At 39.6% G+C, this 25,790-nt stretch overlaps 1 protein-coding gene and 1 long non-coding RNA gene across 2 annotated transcripts in view; both read left to right on the forward strand.

The window, feature by feature from the left end:
* Positions 1-13,898, forward strand: part of LOC149103682 (oncoprotein-induced transcript 3 protein-like) — a 20,588-nt gene extending 6,690 nt beyond the window's left edge. Inside the window, exon 4 of the mRNA XM_089273969.1 lies at positions 10,287-13,898. Within this exon, the coding sequence (XP_089130095.1) occupies positions 10,287-10,486 (200 nt within the window). The 3' untranslated portion in view covers positions 10,487-13,898. The remainder of the gene's footprint in view (positions 1-10,286) is intronic.
* Positions 1-25,790, forward strand: part of LOC149103671 (uncharacterized) — a 209,056-nt gene that overhangs the window by 111,159 nt on the left and 72,107 nt on the right. The window lies entirely within an intron of this gene.

Below are 25,790 nucleotides of genomic sequence, written 5' to 3' on the forward strand. Positions count from 1 at the left end.
CCGCCTCCGCCGCCGCCGCCGCCGCCGAACCTCACGCCTAAAGGTTGCTATCGATGCGGAGGAGACTCGCACGCATCACACAATTGCAGATTCAAGGACCAGACATGTTATCATTGTGGGAAGGTGGGCCATATTTCCAAAGTTTGTAACTCGAGACGACAAGGTAAGCCAAAGCAACCACCCAAAACACCACAAAACACTCAAGTCCATACTGTTCAGTACAGTTAAAGTGATGAATTTGAAGATGTGTTAGGAAGCATGAAGATACACAATGTGAGGAAACCGAGCAGTAATGTAATCTGGGTAGATCTGAAAGTAGAAGGGAAACCGTTGAAAATGGAACTGGACACAGGCTCGGCTGTGTCGATCATTCCACATGATTTGTACAAGGAGAAGTTTAACGACAAACCCTTGCATAAAACGGAACTAATGTTGAAAACCTACACGGGGGAAAACATTGTTCCACTGGGAGTGCTTAAGGCAAATGTTGAGTACAAAGGTCAGCAACCTTTACTGTTGGATCTGTATGTGGTTAAGAATAAGGGCCCGGTGTTGATGGGAAGGGATTGGCTTTACAAGATACGCCTGGAGTGGTATGCTATTAAATCACTGAAAGCTTCACAAACCCCACCAAATGCTAACGAGCGTCTGCAGACCATGCTAGAAAATACTCTGATGTTTTTGAAGATAAACTTGGAACATTCAAATCAGCTAAGGCAAGGCTAACCCTCAAAGAAGATAGCCAAGCTCATTTCTGCAAAGCTCGTGCCGTACCTTACGCCTTGAGGCCCAAGGTTGAAGAAGAACTGAGAAGACTTCAGAACGAAGGTATTCTCACGAAAGTTGAGTGGAGCGACTGGGCAACGCCCATTGTACCTGTCCCAAAGAAAGATGGGTCTGTCAGAATTTGTGGTGATTACAAAGGCACAGTGAACCCAGAACTACAAGCTGAGCAGTATCCTTTACCCCGCATTGAAGATATCTTTGCAAAGCTTAGTGGTGGGTAGAAATTCTCAAAGATTGACCTTCGTCAGGCATACCACCAACTAGAGATGGAAGAAGATTCCAAGAAATACCTCACCATCAACACACACATGGGTCTGTTTCAGTACAACAGACTGGTGTTTGGCATCACATCAGCACCTGCAATCTGGCAGCGCACCATTGATCAAGTGCTGGAAGGAACATCTGGCACAAGCTGTATCCTTGATGATATGATTATTACTGGCAAGGATGATGCAGAACACCTGGCTAACTTAGAAGAAGTTCTACGACGGCTTCAGCTTCATGGTTTGAGAGCAAACAAGGCAAAATGTGAGTTTTTCAAGGAGAAGATAACTTATTGTGGACATGACATCGACAAAGATGGCCTACACAAGTCAGCAGAGAAGGTAGAAGCAGTATTGAATGCGCCACGTCCAAACGATGTAGTTGAAGTGAGATCTTTTCTCGGGCTAATCAATTACTATCACAGGTTCTTGCCTAACCTATCGACAGTAGTACATCCCCTGACACAACTTTTGGAGAGGAATCATCAGTGGAAATGGACAGAACAGTGCGAGATAGCATTCCACGAAGTGAAAGAAATGATCACGTCAGAGCAAGTTTTAACGCATTATGATCCCAGCCTACCACTAAGGCTTGCTTGTGATGCATCCCCTGTCGGTATTGGAGCGGTGCTGTCTCACGTGATGCACGACGGTACCGAGCGACCCATAGCTCTTGCTTCAAGGACACTCACCAAAACTGAGCAAAAGTATGCACAGATTGACAAAGAAGCCTTGTCAATAATCTGGGGGGTAAAGAAGTTTCATATGTATTTGTTTGGCCGCTCTTTCACATTGTACACAGATCATCAGCCCTCAACGTCAATCTTTCATCCGCGGAAAAGCATCCCTGTGGTCACTGCAGCTCGACTGCAACGTTATGCCTTGTTCCTGGCGGGCTATGATTACACCATTGAATACAAGAACACTAAAGTTCACAGTAATGCCGATGGTCTTTCCCGCCTTCCACTCATAAAGGAATCCAGAGATGAAGAAGTTGTCGACTCTGTGGGTGTATTTAATTTGATGCAGTTTGATCCGCTTCCAGTCACAGTGGATAACGTTAGGCGAGAAACACAGAGAGATCCTGTTTTGGCTCAAGTGTATGAGATGACCAGTAAAGGTTGGCCACACAACACTGCTCCTGCACTCAACCCCTATTTTGTTCGCAAAGATGAGATCACATTACAATCAGGCTGTCTGATGTGGGGAATAAGAGTCGTAGTACCTCCAAAGTTGCGCCCTCAAGTTCTCGAAGAACTGCATCAGGGACATATGGGGGTCGTGAAGATGAAGGCCCTCACCCGAAGCTACATCTGATGGCCTGGAATCGACAAGGAAATCGAACTGACGGTTAAGGTGGCCGAACACAGTTTCCAAGAGCGTATGCCTAATTCACCATTACTTTTAAGCTATTTATGCTTTGGCGCCCGTTTTTTGCAAGAGTCAAGGTTAACCACAGAAAAGTGTATTCTCGCATTTTGGCTAAGGTGTGTGCTGTTGCCATGGCAACGGGGCTGGTTAAAAACAAGGCTTAAAAAATGGTTTTTGTTTATTTGAAAAAAATCCAGTCGTTAGATTTTTTTCATTTTTTGCCCACTACGAATTGACATTAAATCCCTTCTGTCAACACTGTTCTAATAAAATTTTGACATAGGCGATTTTCGTAATTCGCCGTAAATCGTTTTCACCGCAAGTTCTGTATTATTAAAAATTCCCTATGTCAAAATTCAGATTTTTTGCGATAAATCATTCACGTGGTTTCTGTACTATTTTTTTTTGCCAAATTTCTTGAAATTCTAACGACTGGATCGTCAGAAATCCGCAAGTTTCTGCAAAAGCAATCGGTCTCAATTTTTCGAGCAACTGCGCATGCGCTGCATTTGACTGGGTTCTTTCGGTAACAAAGAGAAAGCTGAGAATTGCTAGGTTCTTTGCGTCGTTACCTTTTCTAACATATCTTTGTAATAAAAGACTAAAGCCATCAATACACTGCGTTCAATAATAGAGAAAAAGAGCACAGATAGTGCGGCTGTTGAATAAAGAAAATGATCGCTCTATTGACGGCATGTTTGTTTTTGCAATCCTTATGCGCGCGCTCAATTGCATCAGCAAGAGCGCGCGCGAAAACTGTGTTCGGCCACCTTAAGTCCTGCTCAGGTTGCCAACTAACACAGAGAGAGCCCAGTACAGTACCGGTACACGCATGGAAGTGGCCTTCGTCCCCCTGGCAACGAATTCACATTGATTTTGCAGGTCCGTTCCTCAACAGCATGTTCTTGGTGGTAGTGGATGCACATTCAAGATGGCTAGAGATAGAGAGAATGACTAATACAACCTCAGAGAAGACCATTGAAGTCCTTCAGAAGTAATTTGCCAGATATGGAATACCAGCCCAGTTGGTAAGCGATAACGGGTCGCAATTCACATCAGAAGAAATTCAGCAATTCCTTAAGAGAAACAGAATCAAACACATCACGTCAGCACCTTACCATCCTGCCACCAACGGGCTGGCGGAACGCTGTGTGGGGAGCTTCAAAAGTGCGATGAAGAGCGAAACTGAAGTGAAATCCTTGAATCTTAAGTTGGCAAGATTTTTGCTGGCTTATCGGAACACTCCCCACTCAACCACTGGAGAGCCACCATCCCAGTTGTTCTTGGGAAGAAGATTACGCACTCGACTGGACCTTTTAAAACCAGATCTCAGCGTCCAGATAAACAACCGTCAGATAGACCAGTCTGTCGCCAAGGGTGGTTCTGTAACGCGACATTTTTCCATTGGCCAGAGTAATAGCACGAAATTACAATGGAAAATCAACGTGGGTACCAGGTACTGTGCGTGCACAACTAGGACCCCTGTCTTATGAAGTGGAGATTGGGCCTAACTTAGTTTGGCGTCGACACACAGACCAAATCAAAGATTCCAATGTTCCTGTTGCAGACAATCGTACACCAGTTATCCAGCCGTTGCTGTTCCCGCCCCCAGTCGAGTACCATGGTGACCAAGTAGCTGAGCCGCCTGAGCAGACAGAAGCCGTCCCACGGGAAACGGGTTTTCAGCCATCCAATCCGGCGGCTAAACCTTCAGTTAGCAGCCCGCCGAGCCAGATTGAACATGTTCCTGTTAGAAGATACCCTACCAGAGAGAGGAAGCCCCCAGACCGGCTGGACCTTTGAACATTGAACTTCCCATTCTAGGGCTCTGACTTTATTTTTAAGAATAGCATGTTGTGTTGAACTTTTGGGGTACGAGACTGGCTTAAGGGGGAAGGAGTTGTAGTGTATTGAGCCAGCGGTTGGCATTATGAGCATGCGCACTTATGCGCATTCTGTTCCATGTACTTCGATTTCAATAAACCAAATACATGACAATAAAGTGGGTCGGTTTTGTGATTTTTCCCTTAGGAGTAGTACCACCCCGTGGTTTTTTGCCCAGAATCCCCAAAATGTCACTAAAATAAGTATCAAATTTAGACACAACTCCTGCTTACAGAATACATTGAATACATTGAATTTTAATAAGACTGGACCTATCTTAGTTTACACCGGGAGTTTCAAGTCATTTGAAGTGACAGGTGCCAATTAAGAATTGTCATTTCCTATCCATTTAATACAACATTTAGCTATGAGGCAAATTAGCTCAAATTCTTACTCAGATATTGTTTAAGTCCAACTTTCTTTTGCAAAACTAATTTCACCTTAGTTTATACAGTCACCCTTGGCCTGATGAAATCAAAAATAAAATTCGGGACATTTGTTATCTTTTGGTGACATAAGCTGTTCAAACAACTTGACAAGAGATTAGTTTTAACAAAGAGACAAGGGCGAAATCTACAAATATTACATATTACAGAATAAGTTTATCAATATTATTTCTATGTTTATGTCATTAACAGTGTCTTTGAATATTATTTAGGGCAGTGGACGCTCAATGAAAGCAAAATTATTTGCTATATCCCTTAAAATAACAGTGCAAAACACCTAAATTCTATTCGTACAATCTAAATATGAGAATGAAAGGCCGTGATATCTAAATTCTACAACATTGACTAGTTAGAAGAGCGTCTTCCTCGGCATATCTTGCTTTTTAGATTACACTTGAAACCCTTCTCAATTATCACGGGTCACATGCTTGATCTTGCAGATAATTATTGTCAACTCTTACTTTACACTCGGCATACAACCTCATCAATCCTGAGTGGCATTCTTTGCTGAAGTTATCGTTTGCCCTCGCAGCTTAACTCTTGAGCTCACCCAGTGAATATCCAAATCATGCTACGTTAAAAACATCTTGGACTTTATGAGGTTTCTGCATTAAATCTTAATTGATATAAAAAATGAACATACATATACATACATGAATGAATGAATGAATGAATGAATGTATGAATGTATGAATGTATGAATGTATGAATGTATGAATGTATGAATGTATGAATGTATGAATGTATGAATGTATGAATGTATGAATGTATGAATGTATGAATGTATGAATGTATGAATGTATGAATGTATGAATGAATGAATGAATGAATGAATGAATGAATGAATGAATGAATGTATGAATGTATGAATGTATGAATGTATGAATGTATGAATGTATGAATGTATGAATGTATGAATGTATGAATGTATGAATGTATGAATGTATGAATGTATGAATGTATGAATGTATGAATGTATGAATGTATGAATGTATGAATGTATGAATGTATGAATGTATGAATGTATGTATGTATGTATGTATGAATGTATGTATGCATGCATGCATGCATGCATGCATGTATGTATGTATGTATGTATGTATGTATGTATGTATGTATGTATGTATGTATGTATGTATGTATGTATGTATGTATGTATGTATGTATGTATGTAAATCAGCCTCTTATCATCTGCGCAACATCTCCCGGATAAGGAAATTCTTATCTACGAAAACCACCGAGATCCTGGTCCATGCTTTTGTGTCTTCCAAACTCGACCACTGCAACTCTCTTTTGTACAATGTACCGAAGTGTGCTTTAAAAAAGCTCCAGTCTGTTCAGAACGCCGCTGCCCGACTTATCACCTGTTCCCGAAAGTACGACCACATCACTCCAATACTGAAAGAATTACACTGGCTTCCTGTTTCTGAACGCATTAAATTCAAGATTATGTTACTTACCTTTAAGGCTCTTCATCAACAATCTCCTGTGTACATTCAAGATCTAGTTGCGTACTACCAACCTTCGAGAATCCTCCGATCATCACACTTATTACTTCTTAACCCCACGAATTTTCACCTGAAGACATATGGTTCTCGAGCTTTTGCTGTTTCCGCTCCTGAACTCTGGAACAGTCTACCCGTTTCTATCCGCTCATGTGACACTCTAAGTTCTTTTAAATCTAAACTCAAAACTCATCTTTTTAAGAAAACTTATTATTCTTAGCGATTTTTACTTTCTATTACTTTCTTAAATGCACATTTTTAATTATTAAGATTAGTACAGCTCATTTTGGTGAATTGTACAGCGCCTAGAGCAGGCATGGATAGGCGCTATATAAATATTTATTTATTATTATTATTATGCATGCTTTATTTAACGTGGATATACGCTTTGCCTTAGCTTGAGAGCTATTTTACAGGCATTCCACCTGTGGATCACTGAATACATACTGCATATGAATACATATTTGCTCAATACATACATAAATGCATACATAAATTATTTCTCGGATTTCAGAAAAGCTTATGCAGCTAATATAAACCACCACACCGGGAACTACGTCCCCTACTCTTTTCGATCAGTGTGTGGGTTCTTTTACGTCCCACAGAATTAATTATGAAGAGTTGTGAGACGGGGTCTACGGTTTATCTTCCTTATCCGAGAAGACTAGAAAGTCTGACCATTTGCAGATGTCATTACAAAGGCAACACTTTCTCCTCAATTATTTTAAGACCCTGAGTGTTGGTCCGGCCGGGGTTTGAACCTGATCTAGTCAGGTGATATAGCTTAGAACACTGCACAAGGGATTTCTCTCTATTTATAGATATGCACACTCCAATGTTAAGAATGGCTTCGCTTTTTTTGCTCAGTTGTTCCTATTTTGAAAGAAAAGCGTAAAAATGTCACATGTTACCTTTGTTCATATCTTCTCACTTCCCAGCCTTTGAGAGTGCACAGGCATTAAGATCGTCAAATTATGATTTCAAAGATCCACAGGCTGGAAAGGACGTCTATGACAGAAGAATTGCCACAGTGAAGAGCCATGTGCGTCGTAACATAACTGAAGGCCACGACATCAAAAGTGCTAGTGATATGGCTGAAGGTTTGCATAGATTCCTATGACCGGTTACAGGGTGTCAGGCATCAATACTATCGTTAAGGCTCAAGAGTCAAGCCAGACCATGAAGTACACAATGTCTGGATTTTAGCCTCTAAAATCTTTTAGCTGCAAGTCCGGAGGTTCGAGAGTGTGTAAGGCTTATGAATTGGGCCCTGGCAAAAGTTAAAGGCCTAGGACCTCAAGACTTATGCGTGGAGCAGCCCTTCAATGTACTGCGAGAGAGACTGGCACTTTTAGATCCACGGCGATTTTGACCAGTGAGCTCCAACAGACTCAGTCTAATACCTCGCAATCTATTGAAAAAGAGTCTCAAGTTGTCAAAGCTACGAGAGTGTATTCCTCCTACCCCGAGGAGGGATGCACAAAGACATACCAGTCTTTCGCAGTCTGCAGAAACACTTGGATGAAGGTAAACACGTTATGAGGTTAAAGAGAAAAAATGGGTTGAAATCCCAAACGTCTTTTAGTGATCATGATCCGCATGTGAAATCTCAAAGGGTGGGTCTGAAAACATCACAAAGAGGAACCCGCTTTTCTGAGAAGGTAAACACATATCCGAAAAGAACATCCCTGGAAGGTGAGGAGACATGAAGAAAGTGTGGAGGATGCGTGCTGTAAGGTGAGAACTCTGCCAGACAGTAGTGGCGGCAAAATTTCCAGCAAAGAAGAGTAGCTTGCTGCTTACCAAATAGCCTAGTTCTTCAGCAGGTTGTCTGTGATGTACAGAAGTGGCTGACAAGCCAAAAACCACGCTGATCTGAGTCCTGCTCAAGGTGAAGCGGAAGAGATCTTGATCAGGCGTGCAGTACGAAGAAAGCTAGATGTATGATCCAAGAACTAAGTTTTCCTATTGTCTTACCTATACTACTTGTGTCAGCTAATTTACCATCCACCATGTAGAATCTGTAATATAGTCTTTTGAACAGAAAAAAACAATTACTTATTTCACAGCACTATTGAGTTACGGATGTACACGGGAGGTTACTAAGCAGAAAAGAAAACGATAGCCGAGAGCCACTCAAGCTTCTTGAGTGCCTAGACAAATTCAAAAAGTTCAACCAGGGCTAAAACCTCGCTAAAACTAAGGTACTGGTGCCGTGTATGTTGTCATGTGTGCTCGCCTTGATCTTAGGTTTCAGATAATTTCAGCTACTAGATCTTCTCGAGGCCCAATTTTCTCTCAGAAAGGGCTTCAACGGCATTCGAACCCGTGACCTCCGCGATACCGGTGCGATGCTCTACCAACTGAGCTATGAAGCCACACATTGGAAGCCCTGATTTTTTTAGGCTTCTTCTTTCCAATTGCTTAAATTGGAAAATTAACTGCGATGATCATTCTTCACTTTCAACCGCAGTTCGTATATGAATTATTTCATATAAACTTCACAATATTTCACTCCTCACGGGAAGATATGAACTCAACTAATTGACCTCGTTCCCAATGTGTGGCTTCATAGCTCAGTTGGTAGAGCATCGCACCGGTATCGCGGAGGTCACGGGTTCGAATCCCGTTGAAGCCCTGATTTTTTCAGGCTTCTTCTTTCCAATTGCTTAAATTGGAAAATTAACTGCGATGATCATTCTTCACTTTCATCTACAACCGCAGTTCATATATGAATTATTTCATATAAACTTCACAAGATTTACTTGATTGCCTGATGCAGCTAAATCAATACTTCAAGGTTTTTTTGAACCCGGATTAATGTTGTAGAATTAAAATATCACGGCTGTTCATTCAAATAACTAGGTTGTACGAATAGAATTTAAGTGTTTCGCACTGTTGTTTTTAGGGATATTGAAAAGCGTTTTGGATTCACTAAGCTTCCACTGCCCTAAATAATATTCGAAGACAGTGTTAATGACATTAACATAGAAATACCATTGATAAACTTATTCTATAATGTAATTTTTCTAGATTTCGCTCGCGTCTCTTTGTCAAAACTGATCTCTTGTCACGTTGTTTGAACAGCTTTTGTCATCAAAAAAATAACAGATGTCCAAAATTTTAATCTTGATTTCATCGGGCCAAAGGTGGCTCTAAACTGTTATGAAATTAGTTTAGCAAAACAAGGTTGGACTTAAGCAATATTTGAGCGTCCACTGTCCTAAATAATATTCAGACACTGTTAATGACATAAACATAGAAATGATATTGATAAACTTATTCTGTAATATGTAATATTTGTAGATTTCGCCCTTGTCTCTTTGTTAAAACTAATCTCTTGTCAAGTTGTTTGAACAGCTTATGTCACCAAAAGATAACAAATGTCCAGAATTTTATTCTTGATTTCATCAGGCCAAGGGTGACTGTATAAACTAAGGTGAAATTAGTTTTGCAAAAGAAAGTTGGACTTAAACAATATCTGAGTAAGAATTTGAGCTAATTTGCCTCATAGCTAAATGTTGCATTAAATGGATAGGAAATGAGAATTTGTGATTGGCACCTGTCACTTCAAAAGAATTGAAAATCCCGGTGTAAACTAAAATAGATCCAGTCTTTATTTGTGTCAAATACTAGTAAATGTCATTATATTCTGTAAGCAGGAGTCAAGTGGTGTTTAAATTTGATGCTTATTTTGGTGAAATGTTTGGGATTTTGGGCAAAAAATCCGGGGGGGGGGGTCTAACTTCTACAGTACAAATCTCAAAGCTGGCCCACTTTGCCTTTGAGAGTTGTTGGGTAGTACCTTCAATCTGACAAAATTTCATCCAAGAAGGAGAGATGGCATGTATCACCCCTGCCTGGTCCTCTGGTAAACTCGGTCTTAAATGTAAGAGGTGACCTGTTACAAGCAATCTTTAGTTTTCGTTAGGCACATTCTGATACATTCGATTCAATTTTGCTCAGGGTGGAAACCACGTTTACTTTTTCAACTGTCAAAAAATAATGTTGGTATCATTTTTCACTGCCAGACATAGATGAGTGTGTTGAAAACACATGCAGTAATGGTGGATTGTGTAGAGATGGTATCAACAACTACACTTGCTGGTGCCTGCCAGGATTTACTGGAGATCGCTGTCAGACTGATGCGTCTGTCAGTTGTCATCAACAGTCTATGTATCTTATTGCTTCTGTTTTTAATTTCGTTTTCTTTTACTTTGTTTCTCTCTAAATGTATTTCAAATTAAAGCTAAAACAGTACATTTAGGCTTGAAGATGATTTCCACTCCTTGCTGTGCAGACTCAGTACCCAATGTTTGTGTGTCTCACTCGATGAAAAACCAATCAATGTTATTCGCTACGGACCGCTTACCTTATCTTTGAGGCATTTCAAATTCTTTTTCTATTAGTTTCTTTAATTTTTACAGCTATGAATTCGTTTCACCAAGAGATGTCAGAAAGAACGAAGCATAAAGCTCCGCATCCATACTGGCGGTTAACATGAAAGTTGAATTGTTTCATGTAACTAGTTGCGAATTAAATGTTACTTTGTAGAACGTCTTACATGAATCAAAACTAAATACGTAAACAAACTCTCGAGAGTGCGCGATACGGACTGGAAATCATCTTTGGAAAGAAGATTGAGGTTCATTCTCGACCCCAGACCCTTCGCTTTCCTGACCGCGCCAATCTCGTTCCCAGAGTCTTTGTTTCCCTTGACCAGCGGTCGGAAAACGAGAGCTCTGGGAGCAACCATTTCAGGCATGCGCCATAGATGTAGACTGCGCAGTGAAACCGGATAGGCAGAATCACCAGAATTCGGTTATTTCAAAATGGTTGCTCCCAGAGCTCTCGTTTTCCGACCGCTGGTCAAGGGGAAAGAAGACTCTGGGAACGAGATTGTGACCGCGTGCGAAGGCTCTGGGGAACTCTGCGCAAGCGTAGCCAAAATCTGGCAGTGCTAGCGCCACAGCGCATGCTCAGTGCAAAACCAAAATGGCGGGTTACTTGGACGCAGCTGTTGCGTCTGCCTTAAAGAAAGCTGGAAGACTGAAACTTTTGCCTAAAAGCTGAGCAAAGGGCAATTAGCCGTAGTTTGTTCTAAAAAAAGACGTTTCAGTTGTTTTGCCGACGGGTTTCGGAAAGTCTCACGTTTTCCATCTGTTAAGTGATGTTTTTGACTTTGTTGATGCCAAAGGTCCACCTACACAGACAAAAGCCATCACCATTGTCGTATCGCCACTAAATGCCATGATGAAAGATGACATAGGCAAATTGGATCATTTAAGAGCCATTTATTGAGTTATTTTTTTGTAAAAAAAATACCTCTTAGTCGGCGCGTCGGGTCTGTTATGGACGGGTCAATGGGTGAGTGAGTGAGTGAGTGAGTGAGTGAGTGAGAGATGTATGTATGTCACACCAATCAGATTGGATCTACTATAAACAGCCAATCAAATTTCTTGTTGTAAAGGTAAATGGTATGTGAGAAGATTTGATCCCGATAGAGTTCAGAACGGCCATATTTATTCTTCTATAAAAGAGGAGGAAGTATTCATATATTGGGTTTACTTCGACATTTTCTGTGGGTTAGGCTGAGGATTTTAGTTAAATGAACGAGATGAGCCTTGAGGTTTGAAACAGTTCGCGAGTTAGTAGTATGCAAATGCAACGAGATATTTTTATTTTTAGTTACAAAGGCAACTTGATACTTTTGTTTTTCACAAGGAGTAAATTCAATTAGAGGTCACGAATCGTCGCGTCTAGTTCTTAGGACATGTTTTAGAGGGGACTAGACTTTAGATTTGAAACAGTTCTAACGTTTACAATAGTAAGTGCGGGTAACAATTGTTTTGTTCTTGTTGCATGCAAATATAACGAGGCATTTTTGCTTTTTAGTTACAAAGTGTAATTTGACACTCTTGTTTTTCACAAGGGAGTAAATTCAATTAGAGCGGACGAATCGTCACCACTCTTTCCCACGAGATGTTTGCTATCTTTAGTAACAAATGGTAACTTAACACTTTTGTTTCTTATATGGGAGTAAATTCAATTAGAGCTGACAAGTTATCGGCTATTATTTCCAGGATATTAAACAAAAAAGAAGGTTTCGTTTCTGGACGGTTTTTACGTCTCTGCAGTAGCAGTTTAATAGTTTTATTTGATGACATTCATTTCAGTCCGATATTTTTAAAGGTAAAAAGTATGAAAACTGTTTAAATGTTCTTTGAAGACTGCGTGGCACCAAGTTAAAGTGCATTTAATTAAATCAGACTTTCAACGTGTCAGAGGTTTTTTTTCTCTTTCTTTCTATTTTCGGTGAAGTTGTGTTGTGTTGTGTAAAAAGGTAAACTTACGACTTATATAAAATGCGAAAAAGTCTCTAAATTAACTTGAGTATTTTTGAGCAAAAATTTCTCTTGGGGGTTGGAAGGATTATGTGATCGGTGAGCGAGGGAGTTATGTATGTGCGCGTGTCACACCAATCACAGTGCGGCTTGTATCAAAGAGCGAATCAAATTGCCTGTTAGAACATAAGATGGTATCTACATTAATCTGGAGACGTGTCAAATTACTGTAGTTTGTTCAGTCAAACATTTTATGGCTTACTATTTAGCTATCTTACCATGACCGATGTAACATCGCAACCAAAAAAACTTGTCAAATTTACCAAATCATTACTGTATCATGAATACTTCTATCTCCAAAACTTCACAGGAAAAAAATAACTCTTGCACGCCTTGCGTGCCTATGTTTATTCTCGACAGAAGGAAAAGTACCAACCATTTAGCAATGTCCTTAACGACAGACGGCAAACTGCTACTGACATTTTCACACCCAGAACTTCTGCTCAAGAACAACACAAAAACGATCCTCAAAACAACTAACTTTCTGAAAAATGTACGTGGCATTGTAGATGAGGCGCATTTAGTGGACGACTGGTGAGTGCTTTTCTTTTAGTGATTTCCTTTGGTTTACACAGATACAACTTCTGTTATAAATTAACTACAACGCATCAAAGCATACTTTAATTTTAACTGAGCTTGAATGTTCTACCTTGTATCTAACTTAAGTATTTGTGAAATTTCTGCTACAAATTTCCAAACCGTTTTGTGGTAGGTTAATGTGTGTACATGTACAGTTGGCATTAGCTCAACGGTATAGAAGGTTGCAAACTTTTAAACCAAGAGAATAATATTAATCATTTGAAAATTCAATCAAAGAAAACAAAACATAGAATAAAATGATGGATGTGATCTCTTTTCTTAAAACCCATCTATTATGTTTTTTCTTGTGTAACTCAGGAAAGAGTTTCGCCCAGCATCTGGGAAGCAGTTCAGTTTCAGTTTTTTATTATCGCACACTATTTACAGAAAAAAACAACTTAACGTAAGATGGTTTACAATGATATAGGAAAAATAAATACAGATAGAAATTAACTAGAAGAAACAATATTTAATTGTGTACAGTGACCAAAGTAGCCAATGAGCTTTCGAGTTGGTCACTGTCATGTAGATATAAGTTGGCGTTGGCCGCATGCTAAGTTAATTTAAATCAATATTTACATTGAAGACGATATTATTATCATAAAAGAAGAAAGACATACATAAATGCAAGCTAAAATAAAAGAAAAACAATGTCCTGAATATTGTACAGTAGTATCTTACAGTTAAACTATGGTCAGTTTTGAGTGGTCGGTAAGAATCTTTTATACCGCTTTTTGAAGAACATTCATGGAAAAAGTTTAAGTTCTGGTGGAACAGATTCTCAGATTTTTATTGCGGAGAATTAAGGTTACAGTATACCTTCAGATCGGTAATTTTCTTCAAATTTGGATTTTTGCGTCAAAGTAATGGTCGAAGAGTAATCTCTAATTTCTGAAAAAAAAAAAATGGAAAAAACTAAATATTGGCGGAGAAATGGAGGTTTTACGTTATGGCCGGAAGTAAGAGTTCCCTCTTGATTGACAGCCCTATAACGCGAATGCAATCAACCGAGACGACTTTCGCGGGAATCTCACCTATAATGGATACCACGAATTGACTGGCTACTCACCTCTACTCAGTTGAACAGCATTGTTAATCCAAGCAGTTTTCGTATTAGGTGTAATTCTATTAATTTATAAGTAAACATGAACCACGGAAGACTCCGTGGACCAGTTCGAAAAAGCGAAAACAGCGAAGAACGAATGAAAATACATCTCGGAGTGAAGAAGCGAAAATTGGCCTCGCGGTTGAAGCCATGGCTATCGTATCAAGCGGGCAAAAAGATCGAGTCAAGAGAAGAGAAAGGTTCTGTAAAAAATTGGGAATTTGACAGCGATAACAGCGATTTTTACAGTGACTCTTCTTTTGAGTCCGATACCGATGAATCGTCGGACTCATTGAGATCCATTGGAATATTATCCATGCACATTTGTTCCGCCGCGCTTTCCCTTGTTTGTTTTCTTCGCCCAGCCACTCTAGCGTTCGTATCCTTTTTCGTCTTCCCCATTTTGCCAGACCAGCTTCAAGAAAAACCGAGCTACAGAAAAATTATCTCTCCGCCTTCTGCGCATTGCGAAACACAGGGGTGTTTTGGAGACTCACGCGTAAATTTCACCGTGAGAAAAAACTTTCCAAACGCTGATTGGCTCAGTGATCTGAGAACCCAGTTGAAGGCGTTTGTGGGCGGAGTTTGTTTGCGAAGCAAGAGATTTTTCTTAGCGCTGTTTTCTCGAATAAATTTTTTCGCTTGAAGCAGACGCCTTAAAGAGTTACAACTCAAAGGGAATTTCTTCGATTGCCCTCAAATTTGGACAGTAGCTAGATTAATATATAATAAACAAAAACCTGTCTGCGAATTGTTTATTTCGAAATAATTTTTCTCCGAAAGCGATTTTTGTACGATCACTTCACATTTTTTAAATCCTATTTCGAAAATGTTCTGTAACTTTTTAGTGCAACTGAACATGACAAAACGCAGACACGCTTTTTTTTTAGCGCTTTTTGTCCTTAAACCGGAGAAGAAAATAAATTGGCGAAAAACAAAATTCGCTTTGACTTGTAGCTTCCTAAAGGTGATTAGGGCGTTCGTATTTAGTGGTCCTGAAAAAATCGGCAATGCATTCCATTTCAAAATTCTTGGTATAGTTTGATAGCCAGCTCTATAAGCTTTAGTTTGATATGGGGATTAGGTATCTACCGCTTAAACCGGACGCGCTACATCGCTTGGACGCGAGACACCCCTGAAGGTATACGGTAACCTTAAAATGTAGATACACCATAATGTGGAAGCTTGATACCATCTGCAGTATTTTCCCTGATGTGCCCATTATGGGAGACGGCGTGGCCGAGTGGTTTACGGCGCTGGATTTGAAATCTGGAGGTCCCTGGTTCAAATCCTCCGCCCTGCCGCTATCTGGATTTGTTCTCGGTAGCCCCGAGTTCAACTCCTCGACCATGTTGTGTAAATAGCCAACTGGTCAGCCTCCCACCAGTTGGGATTCTTCATAGTTTATGTTATATTTGAAATATTTGTTTATTTATTTACAGTGTCCCCAATTAGCACATTAGTGCTAAATACATCGAAACTTACATAAAGTCGTCATCATCATCATCATCAAACTGCCACAGCTACCAAAAGCAAGATAGAAAAGATCGTTAGTTCCATCGGTCTTCAGGTTCCTTCTGTTGTTGAGGTTAATCCAAACAGGGAAAATATTTTTTTTTTGAGTCAAAACCCCGGCCAGCTGCTAAAGAAGAAAGAATAACGATTCTTACACCTTATATTCAGGAGTTAAAAGCTAAAAGATCTGCCATACCGTTAACAGTTTTTTTACGGGGACCTGGAGGGTTGTGCTGAAAGCGTTCTATATTTCAGCTCTGAGCTACGTGATAATCAGTATGAGCCACCCCATGCAGACAAAGTGGCCAAGAACAGGCTATTTACACAATATCATGCACAATAACATAATTATGCTCCTGCAAACTTTGCATAAGTGAGGCTAAGAAACCAAAAATTGATGTCTCACTGAAGTTGATCTGCAGAGTACAGCACCTGCTGGTTCTATCGCTGTTTCCAAAGAACAGAGAGACCTTTTTCGTCAGAGGCTTCTTAGTTTTTGTGATACCCTGGATACGTCCAGGTCTTGTGTTGGCAGTGTGAGATTGTCAACTGGTTTCAGCTTAGAGTTAGTTGATACAGCAGTGCAAAACATTGAGCACTTCGATTCCGTTGGGAGTATTTTATCCTCTTTACCTGTTTTCAGGAGGATTTAGATAAAGTTTTGAACGACTAGTAGATTGATACCAAAACAATTAGATTATTCGCTCTCGATTTCTATGCATGATAGAAATCTCGAGCTCATAATCTAATTGTTTAAAAGAAACACGAATGGAAGTTTGGGAGAACTAGAAATGTTGTGCGAACACGAGCTGACAGGCGAGTTTTTCCACAACTTTTTCAAGTCTTCCCAAACTTTCACAAGTTTTTCTTATGTATAACTCAACAGAAACACAAAGAAAATGTTTTCTATCTTTTTTAGAGAACAGCCAAGAGAAAATAATGAACAACATGACTAGAAAAACTTTTTTATTTTTCTGTTGAGTTACAGAAATACGACTTTTAACCATTTAGGGCACGTATTTTCTTCGGGCTATTTTCTAAAATATGCATTGCTATTCATAGTTTACCCTCAAGAACGTTAGGATAAACGTGAGTGGATGGAAATGGCTTCCCTAGAGCTAACAAGTACATGTATGTGGATTACCAGTTGTTCTCAAGATATCAATGGTACTTCCTGAATTATCTTGGAAAAATGTCCACATTTAAGATACTATATGTATGCAAGTGTCTAAACTTACAAAATTTGTGAACTTCACACATGTAAGATGGCTAAAGTTATGTTGGACTGTAAACTTTGTCCTTTTTAGATAATGTGCTTATGAGGTCTAACTTTACACTTTTTGTGTGACTAATCAGGACTGATTTCATCACATCTGACTCTTCATCAAGGTCATTGTCACTCTCATCCACAATATCACTGCTGCTATCCCCATCAGTGTCAGCTCCAGCAAATCTAAAGGCTCCCAGTTTCCTTTTATGTCTAGTTAGCCAAGCATCTAGGCTCGATTACCAGCCGCTGTTCGGGAAAGGAGCCCGCGCTCCTCCCCCGAGACCGGTCTCGAGAAAGCAGCGGAAATCGAGCCTACCAAGCATCCAGTTGTACAACGCCCAACTGATCCAGGGCACTTTTTGGAATGGTGGGGAAAGAGTTGTGTTGACGACCTGAAGTAAACAAAAACGGTCTTCGGCTTTGTACAAGTTCAGTCATTTCCGTCTCGTCGTCTTGCTTACTCAGAGATGTGTGAAGGGTGTAGTCAGGAGCAATTTAACACTGTCTATCAAAATTAATTGAAACACCTTTTAAACCACAGGAAGCTTTTGCAGCCCTCTCTACTGCTGTGAGTGTCTTGTTAGCTACAAGATCCTTCAGACCAGTGTTGTGGCCTTTAACAAAGTGCTCTTGTTTAAGGTCATTGGCAACATTCTTCCCTTCACCACCTCTCCAGTTAACAAACTGTCCACGTATAATCCTATGGGCTACTTTCTGAGTGTAAAGGGTTTTAACACATGTTATCAACTGCATCATTTCTAATGCATACTTCATTCCTCTAGGTCTAGATCTGAAATAAAGCCTTAATAATAAAGTGTATTATCATTTGTCTCACGATGTAGTCACTTGAGATGTAGCTCGCGACGTTTCGACTGCTTACTGCTAGTCTTTTTCAGGCGATAAGGTCGACTGATTGCACGGTATCATTTATATCACAAAGGTCGGCTGTGATTGGTGCATTTCGATCCTCCTATTGTTCCATTATTCCGGCGAGTAGCTGTTCCCTCAGTGGTCCGCTGTTGTACCGTTCTCCTGAAGTGAAGTGAAGTGAAAGACTTTATTTAATGAGGGTGACCCGTGACAGTAACTCAAGTTACTGATAAACTTGGGGCCCTCGGCTTAAAATAATTAGAATGCTAAAAATATATTACTTACAATAAAATGCTAAAATACGATATTATTTACAATAAAATACTTAATTAAGTTACTATTAAAAATGGTTACAAATAATAAACTAGACTTACAATTTCAAACATACTACGAATAATAAGAGTTAAAAAATTCCATTAGTTTTCTGAGAGTTAAGAATAGTATTACATAATTTAGCCTTAAACGATTTAACGGACTTCTCTGTTTTTAAAGACCGGGGTAAACTGTTCCAATCTTTAATAGTTCTGACGGCAAAAGTGCGTCCTCCCTCAGAGGCGTTTCTGTGAGAGGGGCATAATAAATTTAAATTACAATTTCTAGTACTTCTCGAATGGACGTCAGAGTTTTTCCTTAAAGATGTGTTCATGTATTCAGGTAAAGTTCTGTTTATCCTTTTGTAGGCCAGTGCACATCGATTTATATAAGCTTCTTTGTAAAAGGGGATCCAGTTTAGCTTATTAAATAAAGTGACAGTTCGACTAGTACGTTGTGCTGCAAGAATAATACGCGCAGCCCGTTTTTGCATACGGAGAACTCTCTCGAGTGCCTCTTTGTTACACGATGTCCATACTGTGCTTGCATACATGAAGAGTGGTTTGATTACTGCGTTATAGTAGATCAATTTTTGATTCTTTTTCAAGTAGCAGCTTATATGGCGTAGAAGACCAATTCGTTTTGAAAGTTTGTTACATAGTTCGTCAACATGTGCTTCGTAAGTTAGGTTCTCGTCGATTATCACTCCAAGAAGTTTATGGCTACCAACTTGTTCAATTTCTGCATTTTGCATCCTAGCTTCAAATTTTCCTTCGTCATGGGTTATACGTCTGCGCAGACGCTTTCCTGTAGCCAACAACGCTTTGGTTTTCTTGGTATTTATAAACATTTTGTTTTCACTAGCCCATTTCTCAACTTCTGTCAAGTCCTTTGTTAATGATTTGTTTAGTGCAGGAATAGCTTTCCAGTCTGAGCTTAAAGACAAGGTGGTATCGTCTGCATAGATATCCATAGTTGACTTGTGAACATTTAGAGGCATGTCATTGACAAACAGGAGGAAGAGCACCGGTCCCAATATTGATCCTTAGGGAACGCCCTGCCTGATAGTCAGCTGTTCAGATGTGGTTTTCCCTAATGTAATAAATTGCTTTCTCTGAGACAGGTACGATTGAAACCAGGCAACAGACGGAGGGCTTGCACCGTAAATAGACAGCTTTTTTAGAAGAAGTTCGTGATTTGTAACATCAAAAGCTTTACGAAAATCTATAAATACCAGACCGGTCACTTCGTCATTGTCCTGTTGTTGTGTTTCTTGATCGTGGGTATCCATGCTTCAGGAATTTCAATTCCACTATCCCTGTTGATGTTGTTAGGGTGAAGTCTTATGTGAATAGCTTCCTTGACCCTACGTGTGTACCAGTGAGGATCTCGATCAATAAACTTGACCTCATTCCAGATAGGATAGTGGCCGGTCTCGTGGGTGTGTTCAGAAACGGCGGAGGTCTGGGTTCGGGCGAGTCGTATATCCCTGTCGTGTTCTTTGATCCTCTCCTGCATAGATCTCCCTGTTTCCCCGATGTAGACTTTGCCGCACTCACAGGGAATCCTGTAGACAACACCATCTTGTTTAGCCGGGTTGACGGTGTCCTTTGGTCGCACTAAGTGTGACCGAAGTGTCGTGTCGGACTTAAAGACGGTGCGAATGCCTTGTTGTTCTTAGATTACCTCCACCATCCCACTCCTTTTCTGTATTATGCAGTTGCATCAGTAATGTACCAAGTTGCATCACTTGCAAGCCATAGTTGAGTACCCTGTCATCCTTCTGTGGATCCTGCGGTGGTATGTTTGACATTGTAGGTTCTGGCTCGGTAAATGGTTCAGACTGAGGTTGTTGTCCTCTTAACTTGCTTTGTTCTGATCACATAATGCTAAAAGGTTTTTCTGCCAAATCACATGCTGTCCAACATGCAGGTTGTGTGTGTTTCTTTCAGGACTTGCAGCCTCAACATGAGCTACATACACCAGTGCAGTCCCAGTATTGCTCACAATGTTGGGTGGAGGAGTTATTACTTTCCCCACTCCTAGTACTACTAAGGTCAAGAGCAACAATGTGACCTGCAAAATGCATAACAATGAATGCAAGTTGCATTTTATTCTTGCTCCAAAAGTGTATCTTAGTTCTACATGTATACATTAAATATTACAAATTTTTAAAACCTCTCAGCAATTACTTCATCTGTATTACTATTAGTTTTACCTCAAGAGTGAAATACATGTAGCAGTTGTACCATGTAATCTTTAAATAATATTGTGAATTAAAAAGCCAATGACCTGTATAGTGTCCCCATTTAGTAGTTTTTTACTGCTATTTTAGTTTGACCCTTAAATAACGGTATTCATTTATTCATTCACTCATTCACTCATTCACTCATTCACTCATTCACTCATTCACTCATTCACTCATTCACTCATTCACTCATTCACTCATTCACTCATTCACTCATTCACCCATTCATCCATTCACTCATTCACTCATTCATTCATTCATTCATTCATTCATTCATTCATTCACAATAAAGTGCCAAAACCATTTTTTTAGTGTACTTACATAAATTTAACTTCATATAAAATGTAATCTATGTAATATGCACCTGGTTCAATGGGTGGTCTCTTTGCTCTGGGCAGTGAATCTGTGCTTACTTCCCTTTGCGCTTAAGATCTTTGTGAAAAATACACAACAATGAACCTAAAAAATGGCTACATGCGCTTAATTTAAGTAGTAAGGCTTTTAAAATGTTTATTATGTATTATTATATGCATATTGTTTTGCACATTTATTAACTCATTTTCAAAATTACGAGAGTTCTATTAATAGACTCCTGTCAAAAGAAGTCATATGTTGTTTTTGTCATCACAATCATGTCTTCTGCAAAATGTAATTGGGGGTGAGATTAAGGTGGCTCAAAACAGTTTTCTGTTTTTTTGAGACTTATAGAACTAGGTGCGATTTTTCGTGCTTGGAACTGTATTGTTTTGAATGGCTGTGCTATTTTTTTAAAGGTAACTCTCCACTGTGCCTTTCATTGTGTTTAAGTCATAAATTAAGGTTGCACTGTCCTGTTTCATAGCAACAAACTTGACCCACTCTTTGCCATCAATTGCATCTATCTTTAAAATTAAACTAAGCCGGTGACCCCATATTTTTTTCAAAAAAAAAAATTTTTATTACACACAGAAGAAGAGACAGGCAAAATTGTAAAAAATTATGTGGAGTGGATTTTTCTTAAATTGAGAAGAATGGGAATTTCCAAGTTGGAGAAATTCCACTCCACTGTCACATTCATGGATTCAAATAAAGAAACGATTTCTTGGTGTCCCCATGATCAGTAGCCTGTGTAGCTTGGCCGCTAAAGCAATTTGGGTCAGTGTGCACGAAACGACGATGCCGCGAAAACGAGCGGCAAAGGCTTTACCGCTCTGTTTGGCAGCTTTGTAGCGCCAGCTACGCAGGCTACTATAAAATGATCCGAATCTATCTTCGCTGCATTCACTGTGTTTCTGGTGACAACAATTATTTTTGACAGCTGCGGCGGCGGATTTTGACAACTATTGCTTTGCAAGTGTTGATTCCCTGACAGTGTGAAATAGAAACATGTAAGGAATGCAGGGTAGATAGACCCGCATTCCTTACATATTTCTATTTCACACACTATTTAGCAATTAGACTTGTAGCCCACAAGGGCTACAGGTCAATAGCCCATTCGGCTTCGCCTCATGGGCTATTGACCCGTGGCCCTTGAGGGCAAAGGGTCTATTTGTTTTAGTGTCACCCAACTAGTCGGACAGAAAAGGCAATCATAAAGTTAGCAAATGCGAGTTGATAAAATAGTAAGTAAAATAATGGGAAATGAGTAAAATAGTGGGAATAAAACAAAAGAAAGTGTCACGCTCGATTGCAACAATTTCGCTACTCGAGGACTATTACTAATAGTCCTCTAGTAGTGTAGCCAATTAAAATGCAGGATTTGCATTAGTCCACTAGTTGGATGATACTAATTCCAGATAGACCCCGTTGTGTCTCGTCGTGGTTTTTTTTTTTTTTTTGGTGATCGCGTGATGATCGCGTTAATGTCCACAAAATGATTATGTTGCCTAATTTCAAAGTATTTTGTGGGTGTTTAATATACTTGACTTACTCTTAGCTGTCCCTTTCTCTACCATCTCCCATGTCTGTTCCTGACAAGCCCCTTAGGTAATTAGCCGCTAATTGCTGTCTCTTTTAGATCCAAGCCAAGAGAAAATTACCCTTCTTAGGCTTATCAGAATTACCCAGCTACCAGCAAAAAATCAATATCTACTTCATGATCTCCCCCGGTTACTCCGCTTGCTATTCACCTCATTATTTAAGCAAGATAGCAAAATCAGTTGCTTACTCCAACAATAATGCTGCCTACTTCAAAGCTATGTAACAACTGTTTCTTTTTTTCTGTAACTGACAAAGAAAAATGTTAACTTTAGCTAATGATTAACAAATAATGGAGATGGAAACACGGCTCAGTAATAAATTACATAAGTATTCAATTCTGTACCTGCTGAGTGGATGGGTGATTGCTGAAACCTGGGTTCTGTAGCAGCAGCTTCAGCATATGTAGTGGTTACTGCAGTGCTTGCTCTTTTTGTTGTCTCAGAGCCTTTTAACATCAAATTCAAGCATCACGTACTCATTCACAAAACAACCATGACCTTTCCAGGTCCTTTGGGCCTGAGGAAGTAATTTTCTTTGGAGTGCCATCCAATCGTTCTAGACCAGCATACTCCATGAAAGCACCACACAAGTAGGTTTTCGTTGCTGATAACAATTAAGGGAATTGGCACTCTCAAACTTGGTGGAAACATTCACTAAGCCAAAAGTTGACTCAAGTTGTAGAGAGTACCTACATCTCGTGCAGACTGTGTATTGTAAAGCTGCTCCCAGATGTACTAAAGAGTGAATTAATGAAAGAGAGTAGGGACTTAATGCATCAATCTCACATCAATTTATTACATGATAGACTTAACTACTAAACTGGCCAGTAACAAGGAGGACTTAGGACTCTGATCTGGTAATGTAACATGCTTGAAATTCAAAAGTCATACTGACATCTCAATCTCATACTTGCATAGTTTTATAATACCCCGGGGGGGGGGGGGTACTCCCTTATATGAGCTATATAGGTATGTGCGGCCACAAAGGGTATGGTTTTATGGCAATTTTTGGTCATAAATAGGGTATCGATTTTAGCTGATTTTGGCCATTTTGGTCATAAATAGGGTATGGTTTTTGCACTCTAGCCTTGATATCACTATGTTTTTAAGAAGAAGCCACTTTTCCATCATTAGCAAAAAGAAAATCAACAAAAGCCCTTCACAAATTATGTTTACGGTAATTTAACATTGGTCTGAGCTAGGGAACTAATTATAACACAGGTCTGAAAGAGGGTTTCAATTTACGGGTCAGGTCATAAATACAATATGGAATATTTGGTCAGGTCATAAATACAGTAGGGAATATCACAAATTTTGGTCATAAATAGGGTAAGGGTTTTGGGAAGTGGGCCGCACATCCCCACCCAATTTTTCTGGGAGTACCCCCCCCCCCCCCCCCCCGGTATAATATCATTGAAATATTGAAGTCCATTATTTATGATGTTATCATCATCATTATTATTGTTAGTTTCACCTCCTATTACAGTGCATTTGAAAGTTCCAATAAGTGATTACAGCCTGATAACTGAAAGTCCTCTGAGCTGGCAGCAGGACAGAAATCTCCAGTCAGGATGTAGGCTACACTAGTCTTTGCATTAAATGCATATAATATTGTTATTTTTTTATATTTACAGTTTGTTTTTTCTTGACCCTGTAAAAATATACATATAAGGAGTGGGTAGACCTGGAAGAAGGCCTACTCTGGGACCTTAAGTCACTTAAAGTTGCCTTCAGTCACCTTAAGTCACCTAAACACACTCAAATTGCCCCTGTAGAAGGTTATTAGACTTATAACTGTCATGTTAGGGTGAGCCCCACTCTAACTCTATGGAGGAGGAGGCACGATGATCCAATGGTTGGTGCCGACCCCTATTGGGGATCATTGCATTGTGTTCATACTCTCATAGTAGTCATAGTGCCTCTCCTCACCCAGATGTATAAATGGGTACTGGTTACGGAACAGGGGGGCAGGGTGCAGGGTGCAACAGAGGTAGCCTCAATACATTGTAGGTGTGCTTTTAATTTTTTTTTTTTTAACACTTGTTCCCAATGTACTGGAGCCATCTAAACCCCTCCTTAAAAGAGCCCTAGTCAGCCACACCTTTGTTTTTGTTAACATACAAGAGGTTGGCTTTTAAGTTTTATTTGGAGCATGTCAAAGCAAAGAAAATCACTGTGAAGCTACTAAAGATACAGGGACATACTTTCAGGAACACTACTTACAGTAAAGCAACAAGACTTCACCTCACCATGCAATATCAATAATTTTGATGGCATCAAAAAAAAAAAAAAAGCGGCTGACTAGGGTCCTTTAAGAAGCTGAGGAACCGCCAATTACTGTATTATGCCTCAAAGCTGTGGCTCCCCTATATATAAAAAACCTAATATTATTATAGTCCTGCACCTCTCTAGCCCCCATGTTAGCAGGAATAATTTCTACACATGGACAATATTTAAATAGGAATGACAATCTGATGTATACTCTCTCACAGATGGCTTTTAATTTCTATTAAGTTTTATTTTTTTCTTGTATTTCATTGTAAAAGAGTTAATAAAGAAGATGACACTCTGTGTTATCATCAGGAAATATATTAAATATGGAAAGATATAACAAATGACTATATTGCAAAAATTTCATTTAAGCTTATTAATTTTTGTACATTACTGAATCAAATCTTCCGAAGACCTTAAGTGTATAATCAATAAACAACAATAGTGAGAGGTGTTCCAGATCATCAAGATGAAAAGAAAAAAACAGAAAGATATTTCTGGGTTAAGGCTCAATTCTTTCTGGTCACTTTTACACTGAGCCGTAAAAATATGGTCATCCAAAGTCAGTTGAGCCGAACTGAGTCTACACTTTAAATACTTTACTTACCCAGTGTAAAAGAGTGACAAAAGTAGGCCATTTCTCCAGCAAGAATCATTATTTGCATTTTATTTCCACATTCGACCAACTGTAAACGTTTGAATTTCGTAATTGCACGAACCAACTTGCAGCATAGTGTTTATCTATCCTTTTCCTACATTTGATGAAGCCAGGTATTCACATCATCTTATGCACTTTACGTGGACTGCGCCACTGTTACTATCGGTGTAGGAAATTCTCTGTGATCAACTCTCTGTAAACATGGCCGCCAGGCGACTGTTTGGAACACGTGACTTAGTTTGGCCCCGTGACTAAGGGAGTGCACGTGAGCTCACGTGAGCTACTCGCGCTCACGCGAGTATGATTACTCCGACAGGTGTTTACGAAAAACAAGAAAGAAAACAA

Source organism: Orbicella faveolata, unplaced genomic scaffold (assembly GCF_042242905.1).
Source record: "Orbicella faveolata isolate gen_17 unplaced genomic scaffold, um_ofav_v1 contig_35, whole genome shotgun sequence".
In the NCBI taxonomy this organism is placed as follows: domain Eukaryota; kingdom Metazoa; phylum Cnidaria; class Anthozoa; order Scleractinia; family Merulinidae; genus Orbicella; species Orbicella faveolata.